This window comes from Choloepus didactylus, chromosome 1 (assembly GCF_015220235.1).
Source record: "Choloepus didactylus isolate mChoDid1 chromosome 1, mChoDid1.pri, whole genome shotgun sequence".
NCBI classification, from domain to species: Eukaryota; Metazoa; Chordata; class Mammalia; order Pilosa; family Megalonychidae; genus Choloepus; species Choloepus didactylus.
Genome location: NC_051307.1, coordinates 113,798,473 through 113,813,092, shown reverse-complemented (window position 1 = coordinate 113,813,092; position 14,620 = coordinate 113,798,473). Strand labels below are relative to the sequence as shown.

The 14,620-nt window shown below is 38.6% G+C and overlaps 1 protein-coding gene across 3 annotated transcripts; it reads left to right on the top strand.

Moving 5' to 3' along the window:
• Positions 1-1,860: 1,860 nt before the first annotated feature.
• On the top strand, positions 1,861-12,448 carry ZNF639 (zinc finger protein 639). 3 transcript variants are annotated; one of them, XM_037840204.1, is made up of 6 exons: positions 1,861-1,883; positions 5,293-5,362; positions 5,997-6,065; positions 7,099-7,209; positions 9,238-9,369; positions 9,519-12,448. In XM_037840204.1, the coding sequence occupies exons 3-6, from the start codon at positions 6,008-6,010 to the stop codon at positions 10,670-10,672; spliced, it is 1,455 nt and encodes a 484-aa protein (XP_037696132.1). In that variant the 5' UTR covers positions 1,861-1,883; positions 5,293-5,362; positions 5,997-6,007; the 3' UTR covers positions 10,673-12,448. The 3 variants fall into 3 exon arrangements, with proteins under 3 accessions (XP_037696132.1, XP_037696116.1, XP_037696123.1); XM_037840188.1 differs by lacking the exon at positions 1,861-1,883 and adding an exon at positions 1,885-2,116; XM_037840195.1 differs by lacking the exon at positions 1,861-1,883 and adding an exon at positions 1,885-2,586.
• Positions 12,449-14,620: the final 2,172 nt, after the last annotated feature.

Here is a 14,620-nt window from a genome sequence, read left to right as displayed (position 1 = left end):
TCCTCTCAAAGTTACAATATGACAAAGTACAACTTGAGGGTCTTTTGAGACTTCATGCATTTTCCTCTTTCCCTACCTCCTCCTCCATGGGGAGGGAGGAGAGGAAAAGAGAGATGCAAAAATGAAACGGGATTTTGTGGCCAAGCGAAACCATAAATTCTTCGTGAGAAAGGAAGGAAGGAAGGAGGGAAAGGAGGGGGCAAGGGAGGGAGGAAGGAAGGAGAGGAAGAGAGAAAGGGGAAAAGGGAAGCCGCGGAGAGAGAACGAGGGAAAGAAAGTAAAGAAAGAAATTGGAAAATGTACACCAGCTATTCAAATAACCAAATTGTCTCCAATTGGTGTTCGTTAAAGGGCAACTAAACATTGTAATGCTCTTCTTAACTTCGTTGAATAAGTGAAAAGCAGAGTAGGATTTTTTTTTTTTTTTTAAGTAATGCCCTAAGGAGGGAAAACGCGTTTGTACTCCCTACAAATTGTTTTGGAATAGAACTTCATCTTAGAATGTAAAGATTTTGTTTGGCACAAAACTATGGATAAGCAAAATAGTAACTTAAGATGGTCCCATGACACCCCCCTGTGGTTTCCACTGTATCCGATGCGGAAACGACAGAACCAGCCAACAGGGAAAGAATACATGCCGTCCTTTATAAACTCAACAAACGTGTCGATCCCCTTTTCTGTGCCAGGTACTAATTATACTAGGGATTAAATCTTTCTTACTTTATTCAGGCCATGCCAGCATTTGTGAACATTAGTTTATCTGGGCTGACCACATACATAAAAGTTATGCGGTCATAAAAACTGAGCCTCACAGTGCCTCTTCCAAACATGGCTTTATCTCCCGGGAGAGAGCGAAAGGTTCGAAGTAAGGTCTGTGGTTATTACTATTCAGTGGCTGGTTGGTTGGCTGGTTACTATGCGGTAATCAGAAAAAGCACAATGGACTCAGATAAGAAAACCCAGATTGCAGCCCTGACTATCCGAGTGACCTTGGCCACGCGATAATCCATATAGACCTCACTCATTCACTTAATTATTTGAACCCTGGGTGCTGAGTATACAAAAATGAGTAAGGCCTAGTTTCTAGCCCCTCAGAAACTCAATTTTCTAACAAACTGGGAATAACAACCTCAACAAATTTGTCCACACTTGTACAGAGATTTTTCATTTTTGAAACCGTGTTCACAAGATAATTTATGCTCCTTTAATGTAATCCTCTCTACAGTTGCTCGTAGAGCCTCAAGGTCGGAAAAGGTCATCTAGTCTAATTCCCTATAATTTCACATTCACTCCACCAAGATTTCCTGGGAGTCAAGGAATCAGCCTGGAGCCTAATGAGGACTCACGACTTTCACGACTTTCTCCTTTCCGCCCTGCGGCAGCATCCCATCCCTGGGTGGTTCTTTGGTGGGGCCTCAATAAATCCATAACGCTTTTCGTTCCCAAGAGGCTCCTGGCACTCTTTGGGGTTTGAAAGGCTATATACCGTGCTTAATCCGGGCAAGACCATTCTCATACTTCCCCTGGAGGAGTTTTCTGAGAAAGGGACTGTTCGCAAGCGGCGTTTCTCCTAATTTTATAAGGGCTGGAGGAACGGCCTGGGGAGGTCGAGGGAGAATTTCACCTCCGCGGCTTTGCCAGGAGCAGCCTAGGAGGTAGGAATCACCCGTTGAGCGCAGGAGTGGCGATAACCCCCGGAAGGCGGTTCGGAGGCCAGCAGGGGACGGAACGCCCGGCCACCCCCAGAGCTGGAAGCCGGTGGTCTTTCCCAGGCCCGGTGTGGGGTGAGACTGCAAGCCCTCAGTCTCCCGCCCCACTCTCCGTCGTCACCTCCCCTCCCCGTCGGCTGGCCCCCGAGTGCTGCGCAGGCGCGGAGTGAGGCGGTGAGTGCGGTTGCGAAGCCTGGGCCTGGGGCCTGGCGGGCAGGGCGTGGGGCGCGCGGGAGGGAGAGGGACTCGCTCGGCGGAGCGCCGGAGAGCGCAAGGGCCAGAGCAGCGCCGCTCGCCGCCGTCCGCCAGTGCCTTGAGCCGCGCTGTGCCTCCGCCCGCGCTTCGGCGCCTCGGCCGCCGCTGCCCCCGAGCTGCGCCTGGGCCCGCCGGCGGGCCCCGAGGGACTGGTGAGTGTGAGGGAGGAGCGGGCAGTGTACGGCTGCAGGGGATGTGAGCGTGCGGGCATCCTCGAATTGGAGACAACAGGAAAAACCGGATGGTTTCTTTTAAAATGAAAACCTGCCTTCGTTTTATGGCGGGATATGGTGTTTCCCTCCCCCTTCCCGAAGGCAGTTCCACACCTTCCCTCTTCCCCGCCCCCTCCCACCTCCGGGACTCCTCGGCCTGGGCTTGCCTCAGCCTCCTGCTGATATTTAACTTGTGATGCCTCTGGGATCGGGTCCTGGGAGTCTCCTCAATGCCCGCTGCTAGTCGCCTGGGCTCGGCCTTTCCAGACCGGCTGTCTCCGTGCGTGGCGTGGGGCGGGGCGACTCCTGTCGGCCCCTCCGATGGGAACGTCCTGCGTCATCTGCGCTGCGGACGCCCCTCAGTGCCACGCTGGCTCTCCCGCCCCACGGGCTGCCTGGAGACCCTCCAGGTGCGCATCCCGGGGCTCGGGCCTGGAGCCGCAGCTGCAGTCTGCAGCCATCGGTCCAGCAGCTTGTAGCCTAACCCACTCGTTATGGTGCTTATAAACCGTTTTGGTTTTGTTTTTAAGTACAGTCTAGGTACATGAGTAACTTGAAGCAGTTCACCTCTTTGCAAAGGGGTAAAAGATTTGTGCTAGACTAAACAATAGCTATTCAACAAATATTACTTGATCATCTCCTTAAGCAAAGAATTGACACTAAGTTGTACACGTAGTGGGCTCTATCTAGTTCTAGCTCTCCTGCATTTTTGTATTTCAATTCTTTTAAAATGTGGAAAATAGGTACTGATTTTTAAATAGAGGTGAAAGAGTGTTTTTTAAACCTTTTAATATAAAAGGTAGTTTTTAATTGTAAACATTTGTCTTATTTTTATATGGATTAGGATAGTGTTTACATTGCATGAAAGGCCTTACAGAAGCTTTATCTATTTGATGAGTGCTACAGCCTATTATGTATTGTGTTATGTACATAGACATTCTATTGTTTGAAAAAAAATGACAGGGAGAAAGATGTTTATATGTATTTTCCAAGTTGCTTTTTTTTTTTTTTAAATTAATGTTTACTGTTGTGTGATCCCATTTTTCTAATGTAGAATATATATGGACACCTTCACATAGAAAAAAAGCCTAGAAATATATACACCAAAAATGTTAACTGTTTTGGGGGGGGCTGAAAGGATTCTGAGTGACTTATTTAAAATTTTTCGTTTTCTGGTTTTCCTACTGTGATGTATAGGACATGTAGTTTGTTTTTAAGTGGAGAAGGGGGAGCAAATAATAAATTGCATGTGATTCACAATCTTCTTGATGAGAAGGATTAATAAGCAGACTTTTCATAACAACAGAAATGTGTATAATAAGTGTTTGCTGAAATGAAGGACAGTTAAATATTTGATCTTGAGTGGGCATCTTACCATCATTTAATAAGGGAGCCAATAAAATTTGGACATTCAGCCCTAAGTAGAAGTCAGACCCTTCCTCATCAAGGTGATCTTAATTCCTCTTACCTGACAGTCTGAATACAGACCAGCTTGCTACATTTTATTTAAATGTCATGCTTGGTTTCCTTTTCTTTATTCTTCGGTTCTGAAGAACTTGAAATGTATTCTGAAATAACAGGAGACTATCTTTTAACATGTTTTGCTAATGCTTTTTTATATTCTTCTCCCTGAAACTTTTAAAGTATTTAGACTATGAAGTGTGAGGCTGTTGACTATATAAATTCTGAATGTATAGAAAAAAGCATTTAGGAATAAGTCTTGGGATTTTAGTTCATTACATAAAGATGAAACCTGCTTTTCTTTATTTGATGTTTTAATACACTTCATTGGGATGGTTACTCAATAAATGCTGTTTGTGTTAGGTGAGGCATTATGTATTGGCATCATTTCTATGAATCTAGTGGTTGTCAGTTTCTTTGGGTGATTCCTTCCCCTCTCCCCAGATGGTGACTGAGTAAGAACTGGAAACAAGATATAACTTGCTGGTGGCAGAGATTAACAGTGAAGATTTACTCATACAGTTGTTCAAAGCCTAGGAGTCAGAAGACATGCATTTTCTTCTCTGGTTCTGCCACTTCTTAGTTGCCTTGACTTTCACCGAGTGTGTTTCCTTATCAGTAAAAATGGGATAGGTTTGATAATAGCCCCTTAGCTAACTCATAGGATTGTTGTGAAGATCGAATAGAACAAGGGTGAGGAAAGTGCTCAGTAAACTAGAAAGCACTAGCTTATTAACAAATGATCGCTTCACCTGTAGTGCTGAGGGACCCACACTTAGTGAAGCAGCAAAAATAGTATGTGCACCTCAAATTCTTTACCTTTGGAAATGAGGCAGTTTTAGTAATGATGCCAAGTTTTACCTACCATGAAAATCACATTAGTGATTAAAAAAAAAAAAAAAAAAAAAAAAAGCAGCATAAAAAGTGGATGTAGAAAACTTCACACTGCATTTTTTTTTTTCTTGACATTCCTTACCTCCCCACTGTTAAAGTGAAACAACTACTAGTCTGAGATGGAAGATATAGCCCTGATTCTGGGACTAATCTAAGGGATTGAAAGCTTGAGCTTTAAAATCGAGCAGACAGACCTATGTTCATATCCCAAACCTACTACTTTTTGACTTTCCAACCTTGGGCTAGATACTTAATTTACTATGCCCCAGTTTCCTCATCAATAACATAGGGTCAGTAAGAACTGTTTTAAGAGAGTTTTATGAATTTTGCATATCATAGGATTAAATAAAGTATGTTCACAGCCTGGTACATAATTGGTACTCAATAAGTGATTATTATTCTAATTATATTGTTAAATGATCTATAAGGACTTTACGAGTTTAAAGTTTGATTCTCTGATTCTGTGACTAAAAGCATTTGCTCTCATTATATTTAAACTATTTTGGTGACAAGATATAGCTCTAGAAGGTAATTTATTTCAAAGCAATATGAAGCACATTATATATATACACACACTTCTTAGTATGTACAGTTTTTAGCAATATACTAAAATTATGTGCAGTATACTCAAGGGAATATAATACTCAAATTAATTCTGCATAACCTTCTAGTTGATTAGAGATCTGGTATCCTTGTATTCTTACATCTCAGAAGTGAGCTACATTTTTACTTATATGACTTCTGTCATGTTTTACCTACAGGCATTTCACCATCTGCGGACATTTTCCTGTAATTCATTTTTCCTCACTCCAGTATTAAGAATTATACCAAGTAAGTGGAATGTAATGAAACTGTTCGTAAATTTTATGACAATTCATGTGAATTTAATCTTCATTGGTTGCCACACCCGTTCTGTTTTCAGTACAATGTTGAAATGACCTCATAAGTGAGAAAAGTGTTTTTTCCTTTAAAATTGTTTATATTCTGAGCTTCTATGTGATGAGCATTTTTTCTGGAAGCTAGAGGATCAATAGAGATTTGTGACAATATATTTCCTAAGGGAATGTGTCGGCGTTTAGCTTAAGGCCTACATCAAAATATCCCAATTTGTAGGAAATGTGCTTGTAAAGCTTTTAATATGATGCCACAGGCCCCATGTTTTTTATAAAAAATAATTTAAGCCTAGAGTTTGTTGTAATTATCCAGTTCTCACAATTGCAGAGACATTTGAAAATGAGTTTATTTCTCAGCCTCAGTAAGAAAGCAGTGTCTTGCCTTGAAACTTTATCAGAAAAATAAATTCAAAATATAAACAGAGGCATCATTTAACATTTTCTTTATGAGGTACATTTTCATGTGGCACACACATTTCTTGTAGCCAATAAATTCTTTGGTTAAAAAGAATTTTTATTATAATGTTAATCAAAATTGTTATTTGTGACATTTGCTAAATTTCATTTTTTAGATTAAAAAGATATGAATGAATATCCTAAAAAAAGAAAAAGGAAGACTTTACACCCTTCTCGTTATTCAGGTTGGTGTACAATTGAATTATTTTAAAGTTAGGTCATAGATTAATTCAGTTTTGCATGGAATTGTATTCCCATCTATTTTCTCATAAATGATCAGATAAGAGGTAAATATTTGGATTAATTTTCTAGGTAAGAGAAAATGTTAAGTAAATCCTCTCAAAATATATTCCAACAAATTATCTACCATGTACCAGGTACTCATGAAACTTTACAGACTTTATTTAATTTAATACTCACAACTCCATGGCTTATAGATATTTAAAATTAGTTATCTGAGCTTACATACATATGTGGCACCATTGGGATTTGCCTGTCTTGTTTCCTAAGCCTCTGCTTAAGGCACAAGAATAAGCTCAGTGGAAGATATTTTGCGTCATTGGAAAAAAATCTTTAACCCCAACATTATTTTCAGAAATGTAAACTTTCCTTTTGGTGATGTAATTTTATGTCCTTTGGTTGGGGTTGGCCTGTGTTCTTGGCAGTATAAGAAAAGATGTCTCTGTGGCCATCTCTAATATACCTCACATATTTAAAACAGTCTCAGGCGTACCTGTTAGCCTACCCAATCTACATGCTCTTCATTTTTAAGGAAATTGAGCCCAGTTTACTGCTTACTACCTTACCTAGGCAAGACTTGAAATGACTGTGTATTCAGGTGCTCTAACTAGTCCTCAGACCAAGACCATTTCCTCTATGTATTATGGTTTCTCTGCACTACATAGCAGGTCTTTTTCAATGTTTTGTGCAGTTAACACAAAATATAAATATATTTTGTGGGTTTGTGCCTGTAAAGGAAATGTATTTCAGATTTATTACATTTCACAGTTTGTAATTTGTGGTTCTTTCAAAACCACAGTGCCAAAAACAGATCTGAAATATAAAAGCTTTAACTACTGAGGAAAAATTAATATTTTTATTACAGATTCTTTGGTTAAAGTTGTAAAAATTTATGTATGTTAGGTAAAGGGGTGGCTGTCATTAAATGTATACCTGTATACTGTGTCTGAAAATTTTTTCACTTTGTTTTATGTTCAGATTCCTCTGGAATAAGCAGAATTGCAGATGGATTCAATGGAATTTTTTCTGATCATTGTTACAGTGTCTGTTCTATGAGACAGCCAGACTTAAAATATTTTGACAACAAAGGTATATCCTTGTTATATTTTTCCAAATAATTTTTCTTTAAATCACTTTTATATATTTTTATTTCTTATTTATTTGATAATATGGGTAAAAGTGATTGTTTCAAAACAGGCAAGTGTTTGGATTTTTTATAATTTAAGAAAAGCTTTAAGAAATCTATTTTAATTTAAAAAATTATTTTAGACATATAAGTAAAAAAGCATGCTTACCAAAATCAATTTGAGTTGGCTGGAAATTCTTGGCAACACAGGAATGATGTAGAGTTGGGGAGTGTTTGTGGGAAGAGGTTAAGAATAGTGTTACACATGGCTCTCAGTCTGGAGAGCTCCTGAGAAGAAAGAACAGAGGGTGAAGGATTTGGTCTTTTCCAATCTTGTGACTTCTATTGGCTCCCTTTTTCTAGAGCTTTGTGTGAATGTTAAGAACAATTTGTACATGTTCTCTTCTCACTCTGCAACCACTGAAGTTCCCAATTCCCTTGAGCTTCTGTTACAGGCACAGAAACATAACTTATAAAAAAATATAGAATTAGAATCTCAGTATGACATCATTTTAGCTTAATATAGATACAGATGATTATATAAGGAAATATTGATAAATATATATGTACATATTTTTTTGTGTTGTGAGCTGAGATACCCTAAAAGAAACAATACCTCAGTAGCAGCAAGCACATCTAGTGCCCAGATCTTGGTTTCTAATACCATTCTCCAGTGAAGGAACCAGGGCTTCTTGGAGAAATGACTGATTCTAGGACTGGGGCAGGAAATACTCAAGATGAACCTAGAGCATCCAGTATTACCAAAAAGTACAGAAGTGCTTAAAAAGAAAAGAAGAACAATAAGACTATGTCAAAAGAAGTGTAGGAGCCAACTGAAAGAGCCCTCAGTAGCCAAAGCTGGAATAATTTTGAGCAACCAAAAATAAAGTATAAAGTAAATGTCCATGAGTCCATACTGTTAAAAATAAATGGGAGAGAAGAGATGAGACAAATCTACCATGCAGAAGAATTCCAAATTATTTATGTAGATACTCTTCAAGAAGGGGGAACATAGCTCCTATTCCTTAAGTGTGGGCTGTGCATAGTGACTTCCCTTCTAGAATACAATTTGAAAAGGAAATGAGTGACTTTACAGTGGAGAAACCTGACAAACACTACCTCAGCCTGGAAATCAAAGTCCACATCAACAGTAATTAAATCATGTTGATAGAATGTACCCTTGATATAATGTGGTGAAAATCATATTTTACTTCTGTGGTCTTCCTCCCACACTTAGCATGAAAAAAACCAGACTTAGCATGAAAAAAACACCAGATAAATTCCATTATCGGGGCATCCTACAAAATACATGATCGGTACTCCTGAAAACTGTGATGGTCATCCAAAAAAAAAGGAAAATCTGAAAAACTGCCACAGCCAAGAGTAGCCTAAGGAGACATGACAACTAAATGTAATGTGGTATTCTGGATGGGATCCTGAAACAGAAAAAGGATAATGTGTCAATTGGTTCATTAATTCTAACAAATGTTTCATACTAATGTAAAGTGTTAATAATGGGGAAAACTGGATGTGGAGTGTATGGGAACTCTCTACTGTCATCTCAGTTTTCTGTAAATCTAAAACTGTTCTAAAAAATAAAGTCTCTGAAAAAAAATATTGAAGCCAAATTTTCTCTACTGACCTGTATTTTCAGTGGGTTTCTCCATCCAGGCTTTAAAACACTGAGCATAGGCCTAGGGAGTAAGCATTCATTCAAACTCAGTATTTAAAGTTTCCTAAATTAACTTTAAAAAGCATATTGTAGTCCAAACCGGGCATGAAAGCTAAAGCAGCTCCTTGTTTCAACAGATGTTCTGTAGGTCTGGGATATATAGATAGCATATCTTTTCATAACTAAATCTAAATCCTTAGTTCTTTGCTGGAATTTGAACTTGTATTAAAAAGCATTTGCTGGTTTAATTGTTTTATAATAATTAATGCTTAATGGTTTGATATATGTAATAAATATTTTTCCAAATTGCTTTTTGCAGATGATTCTGATGTGGAGACATCAAATGAGTTGCCAAAATTTACAGATGGAATCAAAGCAAGAAATAGAAATCAGAACTACCTGGTCCCCAGTCCTGTTCTTAGAATTCTAGACCACACTGCCTTTTCTACAGGTTAGGGAAACTAATAGCATTTACATATTTTTGTATAGATCAGTGAAAAAATAGTGCATAAAATAAATTTATTTTTGCCAGTTTTATTTATTTTAGTAGGTTTTATTAAAGTAGTAGTAATATAATAATAAGCTTGTCTTATTTTTCAGAAAAATCTGTGGATATTGAAATTTGTGATGAAGAGTGTGACTCACCTGAATCAGTCAACCAGCAGACTCAAGAGGAGAGTCCTATAGAAGTTCACACTGCTGAGGATGTTCCAATTGCTGCAGAAGTGCATGCAATTTCCGAGGATTATGATATAGAGACAGAAAACAATTCTTCTGAGAGTCTCCAAGACCAAACTGAGGAAGAGCCACCAGCTAAGCTTTGTAAAATTCTTGACAAGAGCCAAGCTTTGAATGTGACTGCCCAGCAGAAATGGCCTTTACTGAGAGCTAATAGCAGTGGCCTCTATAAATGTGAACTTTGTGAATTCAATAGCAAATATTTTTCTGATTTAAAGCAACATATGATCCTGAAGCATAAGCGTACTGATTCAAATGTGTGCCGAGTATGCAAGGAAAGTTTCTCTACCAACATGCTTTTGATTGAACATGCCAAACTACATGAGGAGGATCCCTACATTTGTAAATACTGTGATTATAAGACAGTAATTTTTGAGAACCTTAGCCAGCACATTGCAGACACCCATTTCAGTGATCACCTCTATTGGTGTGAGCAGTGTGATGTACAGTTCTCCTCAAGCAGTGAACTCTACCTACATTTCCAGGAGCACAGCTGTGATGAACAGTACTTGTGTCAGTTCTGTGAACATGAAACAAATGATCCAGAAGACTTGCATAGCCATGTGGTGAATGAACATGCATGTAAATTGATAGAGTTGAGTGATAAGTATAACAGTGGAGAACATGGACAGTACAGCCTCTTAAGCAAAATTACCTTTGACAAATGTAAGAACTTCTTTGTATGTCAAGTATGTGGTTTTCGAAGTAGACTTCATACAAATGTGAACAGACATGTTGCTATTGAACATACTAAAATTTTTCCCCATGTTTGTGATGACTGTGGGAAAGGCTTTTCAAGTATGCTAGAATATTGCAAGCATTTAAATTCACATTTATCTGAAGGAATTTATTTATGTCAATACTGTGAATATTCAACAGGACAAATTGAAGATCTTAAAATTCATCTGGATTTCAAGCATTCAGCTGACTTACCTCATAAATGTAGTGACTGTTTGATGAGGTTTGGAAATGAAAGGGAATTAATAAGTCACCTTCCAGTCCATGAGACAACCTGATTATTCTCTCTATTTAATTTTCATTATGTCAATGTAAAATAATAAATTCACCCTTTTTTTGAAGATGTTAAAATGGATGATTTTAAACATAACTTATAAGAATTGCCTTTAACACTTATATGATTTTTTAAATAGTCCAATTTTCTTGTCATTGGCAGATTTTTCATTATATAATTGCATCTTAAATATAGTATTGTCAATTGCATGGTAGTTGGTAGTTTTAACCACTCTTAGTGACTGTCATCCTGTTACTTGCATGTGCTCTGATTTCATGAATTGATAAGAAACATGTATTGAAGAAATTATACTACAGTTTTCCTTACATACACATAGGTGCCATTAAGTTTTGTTTTTTGTTTTTTAACACAAGACAAGCTCAGTTTTCAGTGATAAATCACTTTGTGTATCAAGTCATTGAAGTGACTACTAGAAATGAAATGCAATACAATATACAATTAAGCCCACTGGTGCTCCCATTAAAAAGAACCCAGACTCTCCTTTTACATTCACCACCAATTATTATCCCCAAAGCCATCAGTGGACCTTCCATATCTGTGATTCTTTTAATACCACTAGAAACCCAGTATTGTAGGAAGAAAAGTCCAGTTTTCTTGGCAGTCCGTTTTTGTTTTTGTTTTTTAATTATTCCCACCTTTTTTTTTTAAGCCCCTATACTTACGTGTTAAGTAAGGTTGAGGGGAGGGAGGAGCAAGGAACTGGTAAGGGGTCAGACAAAAAAAGAAAATAACCATAACTCACTCATAACCCATTATCTTAGCTTTTAGTTTTTATACAATTGCAGCATTGTACCCAAACTTCTAATGTCAAATCAAATCATTTGTTCACTAACAGAACCCACTGAAGTATTAATATAGAGTTAGGAAGGTCTGGGAGATAAAGGGAATTACTTTTGATAATGGTAAATTAGTCTTAGCTTCTGAAATAGTATCAAGAAGATAGAATTATGTGTATCATTGGCCCTAAATTTTATCAAACTGCTACTGCTGCTAACAATATCATCCAGGTATATTGATATGCTTGAAAAAGACCAATTTATGACCTTTGTTTTTCCACTCCAAAAATCATGGGAATTTAGTTTATTTTGGGAATGGTGGCTGTAACACTCATTTTCAAAACCTGTCATTTTTATCTCTACTATTTTGTCAGATAGGCATACCTGTTTCAAGAAACTACCATTCTCTCTGATTATAACATTCCAGGTAAGCTGTCTGGAACAAATGTTTGTTAGAAGACTTACAAGTGTAACAGTTTAAATTGAAAGAGAACCATCTGGCGCCAACCCTCTAGTTTTCTGAGTTTCTTATAGAAATAAAAACTTAGGTTGTTATTAGCCCAAGGTCGTATAACCAGTTATAGCAGACAGGAATGGAATCCAGGCTACTTGGATTCCAGTCTACTGATATTTCCATTACACCATGCTACATAAAGCTAAGCTTTGTCCTTGGGTGTTATTCATAACCACTTCAAGCTTCTTGGTTATTCTGTTTTTATGCTTTTTCTGTACACATCCAACTTTAGGAATTTGGTTTTCAGGAAACCTTAATTATTCAATACCTTGGTGTTTTTGTTTTTTCAACTCTGTATTTTATCTCTATATTTGATCATTATGTGTTGTGGATCGAATCAAAGAGACTGTAATACAACTACTCAAAGGACATAAATTCAAATTTTAGAACAATATTGTATTTTATGATGAGTCTGCTGCTTGATGCCACATCCCACTTGCAGTTTGTCCAATAAAAACTTCTGCTTTGACTTGGTTTTCAAATAAGTCTATGATTAACCTTAAATTATTGAGGTACCTAAAAGAAATTCTTCTAATTTCTGAAATTTTCCCCCATTCAAAGAAATTTCTGTTGTACTCTTGTGACTAATTGATGGTGATGCTTATTAGCACAACAATAGAATACCTGGTAGCAGTGAACAGTAGTGATAGATCTTGATTGTTTTCCTTGTTTTTTATCTTGTAGTGAGTTACTGCTTTTGAAAATTCCAAAGCATTTACCCTGTACTCCAGAATTTTAGAAGTTGTGCACTACTCAAAAGCCTCTCCTTTTTCTGCTTATACATTTGCCTAAATATTCATCATTACATATTAACCAGTTTCTCAGTTTTACAGGCTTGATAGCCTGTTGCTAGTTAATTGCTGAGTTGTTGTAGATGTAGTATAATAGGAGTTTTGTTGTGTTTTTTTAATAGACTTTAAAACTATTCTGTTACTAGTTTTTGTTTGTGATTTACAAAGCATTGAATTACTTTCTGGCACTTTACCATTAATCTTTGTTTTGTCTGTCTAAACTACATTTTGCAAGTAATTTAAATTATTTCCCAAATCACTATAATTAATTTTTTATGGAATTTTGATGCCTAAAAAGCACTACAATCTAAGGCAGATTTGAAAAAGCTAGGAAAAAAAAAAATCAAATGACAATACTTTTGGGAAGTACATTGGACTATAAAAAAATCAATAATCATTAAGAATTTAAGTGAAAATAAAAAGTTAAGACAGTTAATCCCAATGGTGAAGAAATTTGGTTACTCAGCTTTACTTTGCAATGAACAGTTGCATTCCTATAAATTAAAAATGAAATTTTAGGATATAAATTCCTTTGCCTGTAACTTTTAACCTCAGTTCAAATGACTGAAGATACAGAGTATCACAAGAGAAAAATGATTTTTATTCATGGCACTGAGTTTATGGATTTACATTGACTCATACTAATTTAGCTTTCCTGAAATTAATCTTCTAAAACAAAATTAAATCTAAGAGAAAAGTACATTCATAGTAATTTAAGCTATAAATTTACAACACTAAATGCATATAATTCACTATACATGTCACGCATATATGTTTATATGAAGTTATATGTCCAATTTGTTGCGGTCGTATTTGGCTCGTCTAGTGGGGGGGGGGAGTGGCGGCCGGTTGCTAAATCCTAGGCTCTCAGGATTGCTCGGAAGGTACCGGCGGCGGGGGCTCTTTCCCGGAGGCGAGGGCGAGGCAGGGGACTGGGCCCGGTCCCCGGCGGAGGCGTGCAAAGTATGGAGGGCGGCGAGAAAGGAACAGGCGGGACACGTTTCTTTTAGGGTGAAGAAGCCAAGAGAGAGTGTTTATTAGGGGAGAGTACAAGCTTATATCGGGCGGTTTAGAGGGCGGGGTAGCTGTAGGGGTTAAAGGCTTGGATTGGTTCTGAGAGGGCGAGGAGGTTGATTGAAAAGGTGCGGGAGTTGCTCCGGTAACGAAGAGGGTGGAGGGTACGGGTAAGGCACGGGGGTGGGGTTTTTCTCCGGCAAGCCCTCCCCAACGATTGTACTTTGGGGTGAGGAAATGGGGCCTGCCTCCGGCCTCACTTTCTCAGGCCTGGGGGGCTGTGGAGGGCACTGTCGCCCGTGCCCACCACCCTCCCCAGGGGCTGATCAGGTCCCCCAGCCCAGGCCCGCCAAGTTGAAGCACGTAATCAGTGTCCCGCATTTCCCCCTTCTGTTCTAATTAAAGGAAGAAGCTTACCGGAGAGGTCCGCTAAGGGATGAGGGAAGGGGAGGCCGGGGAGGGGGAAAGGGGTTGACGGTTGCTCAGAGAGGCTGGAGCTCGGCGTTGGTGTGGCGCCCGGGTGCTCGAGAGGGGCCTCGCTGCTTGCAGGATGGACGAGGGTGGTGGCGCTGCAGAGGGTCAGCTTTTTCAGTGGAGGCAAGTCGTTGATACTGGACTTGCACAAATGATGAAAAGACAGCATCGGCTTGGTTCTTAGCAAGCTGGACAATTTTGCGGATAATGCAGGGCCCTAGGGTAAGAGCTAGAATAATCATTAGTAGGGGGCCGAGGAGAGGGAGGAGGTATGGGAGGATGGGGGCAAAGATATGGGACCAATAGTTGGCGGCTTCATGGTTTTTTTTGCGTTGTTCTAGTCCTTCCCGGACTTTTTTTAG